At 36.9% G+C, this 10,194-nt stretch overlaps 1 protein-coding gene across 1 annotated transcript; it reads right to left on the bottom strand.

The window, feature by feature from the left end:
- Window positions 1-796: 796 nt before the first annotated feature.
- Window positions 797-9,839, bottom strand: LOC138813712 (vomeronasal type-2 receptor 116-like). The gene is made up of 6 exons (XM_070002096.1): window positions 9,805-9,839; window positions 7,484-7,772; window positions 5,522-6,328; window positions 3,919-4,146; window positions 2,843-2,966; window positions 797-1,716 (listed from the first exon to the last, which is right to left on the bottom strand). Exons 1-6 carry the CDS (start codon window positions 9,837-9,839, stop codon window positions 797-799), a joined length of 2,403 nt encoding a protein of 800 aa, XP_069858197.1.
- Between the last annotated feature and the right edge of the window lie 355 nt (window positions 9,840-10,194).

Consider the following 10,194-nt stretch of genomic DNA (forward strand, 5'->3'; position numbering starts at 1 on the left):
CAAGAAATAACTTTATATATATTTTTAATATTCAAAATTATTTGTGTCAAAATAATACAAAGTGATTAATCACCATAAAATAGAAAGTATATCCAGGCAAGAAGAGCTTACTATTATGAATAATGGACTTTAATCATAAGAAGAAATTCAAAAAATCTTACACATTGAAATCATAAGTCAAACTATATTTTTGTAACACACACAAGTCATTCCTAAGTTATATGAGGAAATCAGTATAAGAAGGAAGAAGACAAAGAAGGAGATGGAAAAAGACAAAGAGAAAGAGAGACTAGGACAGTGAGAAAGGTCCCACAAAAGAGACTCAGGATAATTTCAAATGGTAACTGTGTGAGTACAAATATGCAAGTATTGAACAAACCATTAAAAGATGCAAATTTGTGAAGAGGAAAATATTAATGAAATGGATTTGAGGACTCTACAACATGATTGTGTGCAGACAGGAAGTTAATACTGTAACATTTAGAAGAGTTATTGAGAAAGACAAGAGTAAAAAGACATTAAGAAGAGGGTATAATAGAATTAAGTGCAGATTAAATAAAAGAAACCAACAAAATAGAAGCAAAACTCCAGTTTAAATTGTGATCATATCACTTGTGACTACCACTGCTATGAAAATGCACACTACATATATACTATAATATATAGCATACAAGAATAAATAATTACTATAGATGTAGATTAGACATTCTGTATACTGATGGAACATATGTGCTTATTCTTTATTTATTGTGAAAATACCATACAGAGGGTTTACAATTACATGGGCAAGATAGTGTTAAGAAGAATTATTTCTTCTACTATGTCTTTTATCCCTGAAGCCATGCAGAAAATTTCTATTTGGCAGTGACAAAATGATACACTTTGGGCCAAAAATGCAGCCAAGGAGCCCTGCACTAGAGGCCAAGACGGAGAAGACCTCCACAGCCACCATGACTTTCCCTTTGGCACTGTGGTAGACAGGTAGGAAGGTGACCCAGACACTGCATAGAACCACCATGCTGAAGGTCAGGAACTTGGCTTCATTGAAGGTGTCAGGTAGATTCCTAGCCAGAAAAGCCACAGTGAAGCTGGCTAAGGCAAGGGAGCAAAGATATCCCAGGACACAGTAGAAGGCAGTGAGGGAGCCCTTGTTACACAGGATAATGATGTGGCCATGTTCAGAGTGTTTATCTGTGTTCACAAAAGGAGGAGAGGTCCCCAGCCAAAGTCCACAGAGGGTCACCTGGATGAAGGTGCAGATAAGGATGATGAAGTTAGGAGCTCCTGATACCAGCAGCCACCTCATCCTTCTCCCTGGGGATGTGGCCTTGAAGGCCAGGACCACAGTCACTGTTTTGGCCAACACTGTGGAAACAGCCACAGTGAACACAACTCCAAATGTGATCTGCTGCAGGATGCAGGTGACTGTGTTAGGATGGCCAATAAAGAGCAAGGAACAGAGGAAACAGAAGATGAGGGAGATGAGCAAGGTGTAGCTGAGAGCTCGGTTATTGGCCTTGACAATGGCAGTGTCATGGTGTTTCACAAACATCCCAAGAACAACAACAGTTAGCAAGGAGAAGCAAAGAGCCATACAGGTCAGAGCCATGCCCAAGGGATCTCCAAAAGCCAGGAAACTTGCAGCTTTCAACAAGCACTGAGTCCTCTGTGTGTTGGCATACTGATGATCTGGACACTTCACACATTGCTCCATAGCTGGTGAGACATGTATATTACAATTAATTCTTTTTTTATTAACCTTGTTTGATTCAAAAAATTTAGGAAATTTTTCATTAAGGTGAAATCCTCAGATTTCAGTAACTACTATCATAAAAGTGTTTTTATATGTTTCCCCAAGCCATAACCGCCTCCCAATTTTATCTTCTTTATTCAGACTTTCAGGTATAATATTTTTTGGGGGGGCATCCGGTTGTGGGGCCTGTACTCTGGGACTGGGTGCTGTCCCTCAGCTCTTCAGCTCAAGGCTAGCACTCTACCACTTGAGCCACAGCACTACTTCCAGCTGTTTTTCTTTTTGCTTATGTGGTTCTGAGGAATCGAACCCAGGGCCTCATGCATGAAAGGCAAGAACTCTACCACTGAGCCACCTTCCCAGCCATCAGGTATAATATTTTTTGCTCAATGACTATCACATTTATTCATAATTTAATAGTTGAGCTACTGCAATATCATATTAAAATTTTTTAAACTTTCTGTCATGCTAATTAAGAGTCCTACAGTCATATTAAAATTGGAATTGTACAGCTAACATTGCCCTATATATTTCTGTAAGACATTAATTTTACCTTGTGGTATATTATCCTTGATTTCATTTCAATATGCTTGTCTCACCTGCTCACCTGTGAAGTTGTAGGAACAGATTGATCACGCTTGGACCCTCTAGAGTCATGCTCACTTCTTAAACTGATTCTAGATTACCGAGTCCTTGCCCTGTGCCAAGAAGAGTTCTGGGCACTGAGAAATAAAGATAAGAAAGATCCAAGTTTTCTGTGTGAGTAAAATGTAAGTTGTAAGATGAATACTCTCCTTAGAAGACTTATGTTTAATTTTAGGTTAGAGTTTAGACTGATCCTAATAATTAGTGATAAGAAGGATTCCTGGAGATAACTTTGCCTGTAATAGACTGCAAAATAGTTTTCAATATGTAATTCAAAGACATATTCTATTATATTTCCATTAGCAATACTACCACTTGTCAGAATTTAGTTATTAATAGAGAGAAGGTAAATGGGCTCTGCAATTCAAATACACAGTTTTTCCGTTGACTTGTGTGGATTGGGGATAACTAGGGATAAGATTTCTATATAAGTTATGCACTCACCTGTCCCATTAGCAATCTCATTTTCTGGGCAAGGTGTACAATCAAAGCAACAGGCAGCCTTTCCCTCCTGAGGGGATTTCCTGAATCCAGGATCACAAATCTCACTGCAGACAGAGTGAGGAATCTGAGGAAAAGACAGGGATGTGTCAGTAACTGTTCGGACTCATATCAAACACTACAACAATGCATTCCTTTAAAATGGGATGTTTAAGCATAATGTTTTAAGCAGGTAAGTGCAATCAATTTATTGAATTCTGTTATAGATTCCATATTGTATGTTTTCCAAAGGCTATGTGCTTCAATATTGACTTCTAGCCTGTTGAATTATTGATAGGTATGGGCTTTTTAAAAGGGGGAAAGTAGTAGTGAGAAAGTAATTTCTAGTGCTCAGCCCTATGGGATTTCTTTGAATTCATGCCATTATATGCTTTCTCTTACTCTTTGTGACATGGGAAAAAGCAAGTGGGAGACCTCCACTTTATAGGGTTATGTGATACCCAGGACAATTGTTTCTTTCACTTTATTTTCCATTGATCATGAGGTGAGAAATTTCTCACAGGTGCCTTCATTGATTCCTCTAACCAAGGATGGTTAAGTGCCAGGTTAATTATCCAATTAATAAACCTACCCAGAGGGGAGCAAAAGAAACATTTCAACCACATAAATTAACTTCGCAAGTACTTTATCAGAAGTGTTGGAATCCTACTGAGAGAAACATAATTTGCATCTTATGAAAATATTCAAAGTCAACATGTAGAAACACTTTTGTCTCTTTTGATTCTGAACCTGGGGCTTGAAATAAGGACTGGGCACTGGACTTGAACTATTTTTGCTCACGGATAGCACTATACTACCTGAATCACAGCTCTTCCCTCAGAGTTTTGGAGGTTAATTGGCAATGAGTTTCACACAGTTTACTGTGTGAGCTGACTATGAGTTCTGATATTCCCTTCTCAGCTCTATTAGACTCTAGGATTATAGGAGAAAGTTGCTGAATCTCAGCTAGCTACAAATTTAAAGGGTGACTTTTGCTGATTTATGTGTCCTTAAAATTATTAGGATTAGATCCAACTCACCTCTGTAGTTCCAATGGCCCACTCTACCATATCTTCAGATAAAGACAGTTGATTACCATTTGGAGCATATGGAGAAAACTTTCCTACTTTCACCTCAAGTTGAAGACCCTCTGGAAAATTCCAAATATTCAGAATGTCATACTGTGGCTCCAGTTTCATTTTCTTGTCCCAAATCACTTGATCTCCAATAGGATTATAAAACTGGATGTTCTTCAGAAAAGTGTGCAGCTAAAAGAAGACATCATCTTATTGTGAAGTACATCCCAGAGTTAAGACAGAAAGTGAAATATTAAAAGCTCCTAATGGCCTTACTCTCTGGTTCTGAATTCAAGAATAGTAGAGATACCTACTGAAGAATTCCAGAAAAAAATCCATGGATGGATCAAAACGATCTTTGTGAAAAATAATCTTTCCGGATCACTCAGAAAAATAGGATGATTTTTAGAAATATCATTTCGCTACAACTTGCCACAACCACTCTTGTGAATGTCTATAGTTTGTGCTTGATAAATATTTAATAGCCAAAGTTTAGTGAAAAGCGCTCTCTTATTAAAACATGGATAATTGTTTACAGCAAGTCATCCTTTGCTATGACTGACTGAAGAAACTCATAGGGTAAAGCTGAATTGACAGTTTTCAAAACATTAGCTAGGAACATGTTAATGTTATTGGTAATGAATGAATTCATAAACAGGGTGCTGGGGGCTCAAGAATATAATCCCAGCTAATCAGGAGGCTTAGATAAGAGGATCATGCTTAGAAGCATGCCAGAGCAGAAAGGCCAGTGTGAACATTGTATCCCATAAAGATCTCAGAAAAAAGTCAGAAGTCGTGCTGTGTTGAAGTGATTGTAGACTAGCCTTGAACACAGACTGAGGGACATAGCCCAGGTACTGTGTTCAAACCCCTGAACTAGCCAAAATTAAGAAAGATGGTCTATACTTTATCTTTGTTACTGGCCTGTTGTTTTCTTCAGAGCATATCCACACATGTCTAGAATACCTTAAAAAGGAATGGGAAAGTGGTTTAGTGGTAGAGTGCTTGCCTTGCATGCATAAGGCCCTGGGTTTGATTCCTCAACATAACATAAGCAGAAAAGGCCAGAAGTGGTGGTGTGGCTCAAATGGTAGAGTGCTAGCCTTCACCTGAAGAGCTCAGGGATGGAGCCCAGTCCCAGAGTTCAGGCCCTATCACCAACAAAAAAAATACTTCAAAGACATCACAACATAAAAAATTGCACAGGATTTTGAAATGCACCTGAAATATTTAATGATTTAAATATTACTATGCATTTATTCAATTTTGTTCTTACAATATTTTCTAATAACAGAAGAGAAAAAGATTAAAAGTTGAGACAATCACTTCAAATACTGATATATATATATATATGCATATATATAGTTAACCAAGATATGTATGACATAGGGATAAAAATATATAAATAGGATGTGTGTATATACACACTATATATATATATATATATATATATATAAACAGAAACATACATGCACACATACAGAAATATTTAATTTCAAACAAAAAGAAATGCCTCTAGCAAATGCTTTTCCTCAGGGTTTATGCATTTCAACATGGAAGAAATTACCTTAGAAGAGGAAGGCAGTGCTCCATTTCTATTTCCTATTGTTTGAACTTCTGTTTGATGAAGAAGCATCTCATGGAGAGCCTTAGCCACAGCATAAACAGCATTGTATATATTGTAACTGTCTCCAGACACAGTCATTTCAAAAATATGCACAGGCAACCAATCCAAAGAGGCATCATAAGGACATTCATCCCAAGTAACACAGTCAGACTCAGAATCTGAGCAATTAAATGACAGAAACCACAGCCTGGCAAGAAAAATGTCTTCTGGGTATTTGGAAGGCTTAACTGTCTTGACAAAATCTGTGAATCCAGAAACATCTACATGATGCTGTGTAAAAATAAGAGGTACATGCATTGAGCCTAGCATGAAATATTTCCTTTTCAGGGTGAAATCCCACTGTGAGTTCACAATGCAAACTTTTCCATGTATAAAAATTTGTTCAATCAATACCATTAAAAATATCAGTGAATCATTATCACCATATATAATGAGGACACTTGCTGAAGAAAGATTGATCTCATTATGAACTGCCATGAGTTTGAATATATGTGACACATCTTGGGATGTGATCACTAGCTCATAGGCTACACAAATTCTGTTCTTGTCCATCTCTTCTTTCAATTCAGCAAGAACCCATGCACCATGCTCATCTTGTGTAGTCAACAGCCCCACCCAGTTCCAGCTGAAGTGAAGCAGTAAGGAGACCATGGCAGTGGCTATTGATGTGTCCTTTGGGGCCATCTGATAGAGAGCAGGAAACTTGTTATGGTCACTCAGGGCATGATCAAAAGGCCCAAAGGTAAACTAAAGAGAAAGAAAATTGGACACTCCATGAATGAGAAGATTGCCATGCATCATGATCTCAGTCTTGAAGTCTATTAAGAACCAGTTGTAGTAGATAGAAGGTAGATTTCGTTTTAGGGTTTTTTTTAGGTTTTTAGTTGAGTTTTTAGTTTTAAATTATTTTTAATTGTTTTTAATACTTGTAAAACATTAATTTATTTGTAAAGTGCCTGTTGTTATTTGCCACTATTTCCATCAACATTTCCAATTTATATCAACCCCACCCACTCCCTGATGTTTCTAATTTCGTTTGACACATGCCCATTGAATACTATGTTGTTATTCCCAATATATCCATTCCCTATTCCTCTGTATTTTTCCCTTACCCTACCCCACTCAGACAAGATATGCTTCACCTTTTAGGTGTTCATTTTTATACTGTCAGTAAATCAGATAAGTTACACCATGGAGTTCCACCTCTATGTATACCATACTTTACTCAGATTGATCATGTACATATGTAAGTGGTAATGTGCATGTTCCATATTTATTTCATATAACCCATTTATATTTTCAGTCTAACTTTCACATTTGAGAGGACATTTTTACCCTTTCTCATTTTGAGCCTGATTTACTTTATTCAAAATATTATCTTCCGTGTGTGTGTGTGTGTGTGTGTGTGTGTGTGTGTGTGTGTGTGTGTGTGTGTGTGTGTGTGTGTGTGTAAATTCCAGTACAAGGGAGCAAACTCATACCATCTTGCACTTCCTTGGCAATTTCCCTCAGGACTTGAGCTGTACAAATGAAGTCACACATTCACTTTGAGTTCTTTGAAGGTTAATTGGAGATTCAAGTTTCTTGATTAGCCATCAGTACCCTGCTCAACATACCTTCACACAACAAAGTCATTTTGCATTTCCTGATTTATTAAAGAAAATTATTCATAAAGATTGAAACAACAAATTATCCAGTTATATGCTCAAATCTTCCATTTCTTTTTCCAAAATGTTTAAAAATATATTTCTGACTACCTTTAAGTAATTACACTTTATTACACTTTGATATTACAAAACATGATTTGTTTATGAATCCAGTCTCTTCCTATCATTCTCTTCTAAAACACGAAGTGGCAAGAAATTAGATATTTTTGTATCCTTCCACACCACCAACCCTCACCTGTGGAAATCTGTAGAGTCCCAGCAATGTCCCAATCTGGTCAGATGTTATTCCTGATGGTCCTGTAAGTACTGCTATAGACCTGCTTTCTCTGATGCAGGAGTAGTTCGGAATCTTATAATTCCCAAAGAGACAAATGAAGGAATTCTTAAACATTGTCCAAGCTCTGCAGTGAACATCATAAACATCAAATCCCAGAGTCAGGTTATGTAAAAGATCAGGGTTTTTGTTGATCTCTTCAATAGCAAAAGCCAAGGCCAAAACACATTGATAGTTCTTGAAGATAAACCTACATAATGAGCAAAGAAATTGAGAAGTCTTTCAAAATTTAAGAATTCAATACATTAAATGATTGCTTCGTTGTCCCCAAAAGAATGGAATGTAAATGTGTTCTCTTATGCTTACATATAGAATTCAGATATTTACTTAAGTCAAGGGAGAGCTTGTTTTCCTCATTACCACATGTACCACAGCAAAAGGCTGTTGTTTGTTGGATTAGATTTTCAAGAGGCAGCAAATGTTGTGTTTCCTTTTCCTTAGGGCAACTAGCTACACCTTTGTTGAAAATAATTCTGGTGTTTGAATCACCCAGATTATACCATGTGTTTATATGGCAGGTCAGGCTAAGGAATGTTTAAGAGTATTATTCAGAAGCAAAATGTTATTTATAAGTGATTCTATAGCAAGATCTGCTCACAGACCCAACATATTGAACAGCAGTTAGTGATAGCAACCAGGAAAAAAGCAGACCTATCATAGGAGGGAATTTTATTTTTCTTTATGTAACAAAACAAAAGGGATGCATACAATTTCAAGGAACTCATTTCGGAGACAGGAACCAATGACATGAGAGTTGAGGAGAGAATTGTAGATAAGCTTTGCATAGAACCCAGTTCCAAGGCCTCCATGGTAAAATGCACTGAGCAGTACTCTCCTCCCAATATATTTAGATTGAGATACTGAAAAGGAACTAATAGAGCAAAATAAAGAGGATCAAAGTACTTTTCCTTCTTTCTTCCTCTGTCTCCTATCTGTGTGCACTATCGTATGAATGAATGAGTGTGTCTGTGTGTGTTTGTTTGTGTGTGTGTATATATGCATGTTTATGAGGGTACATATTCTAAATAAATTAATATAATGTAATCAACTGATATTATTTAAAAGGAAACAATGAAGGCACATTTGGAATACTTGTTCAATATATACAGTAGGTATATGTGAAGTGATCACAATGAAACCCTATCATATCCTGAAATGTTCTAAACAGAAGAAAATAGTGAGCTTGAGGAAAATCTAATTGAACATACACATGTGGAAGAATAAAATGTAGGATTGAAGATGTGTAAAAAGGTTAATCAAAAGCTGAGTAGAGTATTTTCAATAAACCAAATGTAGAGATACATACAAAGTAACAGGCTTAAAGATGAAAGGATAATAAAAACTTATCAGTTGTGGGTATTGAACTCTGACATGGGCACTGTCCCTGAGCTTTTTCAGCTCAAGATTAGTGCTCTATCATTGGAGCCACAGCACCACTTCTGGCTTTCTCTGCTTATGTGGTGCTGAGGAATCAAATCCAAGGCCTCATTTATGTGAAGCAAGCATGCTAGCACTGATCCATCTTCCCAGCCAAGGATAATCAAAATTTTCAGTATAGCATCTACAACAAGCTGTTTTAGCATGAAGCACTCACAAGTTAAATATACAGGGATGATTCTCTAAGTAAAACAGAAATGGGATCCATATTCCATAGGTGTATACTCATTTCCATAACAGCTGCTTCTAAGTAGAATCCACATAAGTCAAAAGAACATGGTAAGAGATCTTTACAGTATTGAAGATGAAATAATCTCAATTATCCACCAAGAGTATTGTACCTAGCAAAGTTATCCTGTATAGATGAAGGATAAAGATGCTCCCAGAGAATCACTGTTAAGAAAATGTATTTCCACTAGACCCTTCCTAAATGAAATACTAAGTTTTTCAGACGACAAAATATAAACAATAATGAACAAGAAAAACATACAAGAATGTTTTCTGTTTCCTGTGAACACACTGAAACTTGAGTACAACAGCAAAATGAATCACATAAAATACTCTAACACATGGAAACTGAGCAATTCACTGATGAATCTTCAGGAATTCTTTGAAGAGAGAAAAAAGAATGGAAATTTAATCATTTCTGAAATTCAATGTGAAAGAAGACATAAATTATCAACTTCTTTGGTACACACCGAGAGCAGTTTTCAGAGGAAGGTTCATATCTGTAAGTGCATGCATCAACAAATTAGAAAAATCTCAAGTCAAGACTTTAATGATACACATCCGACTGACCTGACACTTCTAGGAAGATCATGGCATCGTCATATGTAAGCTCTTTAAATCACAAATCTAGATACCCTGCATGTACTTCACCACAAGAGATCCACACTAAGCAAACTTTAAATAGACAGAGATTCACTCAAATACAGAAAATATCTCACAGCAGAATCACAGGAGCAGAAGTCAGCAAGAGAGCATGCAGACCACTGAAGATCTGCTGCAGCCTCTGCCCCAAGTCTCCCCAGACAGCCCAGGAAGACACAGAAGGACATGCCTGAAGTACCACCAATCAACCTTAAACAGAGAACAGTGTGATATTGACAAAATCCCACCAGACTTCAGTAACCATAGTAACACAAGGAGGGAAGCCAGAGCAAATTTTCAAATCA

Source organism: Dipodomys merriami, unplaced genomic scaffold, assembly GCF_024711535.1.
Source record: "Dipodomys merriami isolate MVZ:Mamm:240054 unplaced genomic scaffold, mDipMer1.0.p SCAF_6, whole genome shotgun sequence".
Taxonomy (NCBI): Eukaryota; Metazoa; Chordata; class Mammalia; order Rodentia; family Heteromyidae; genus Dipodomys; species Dipodomys merriami.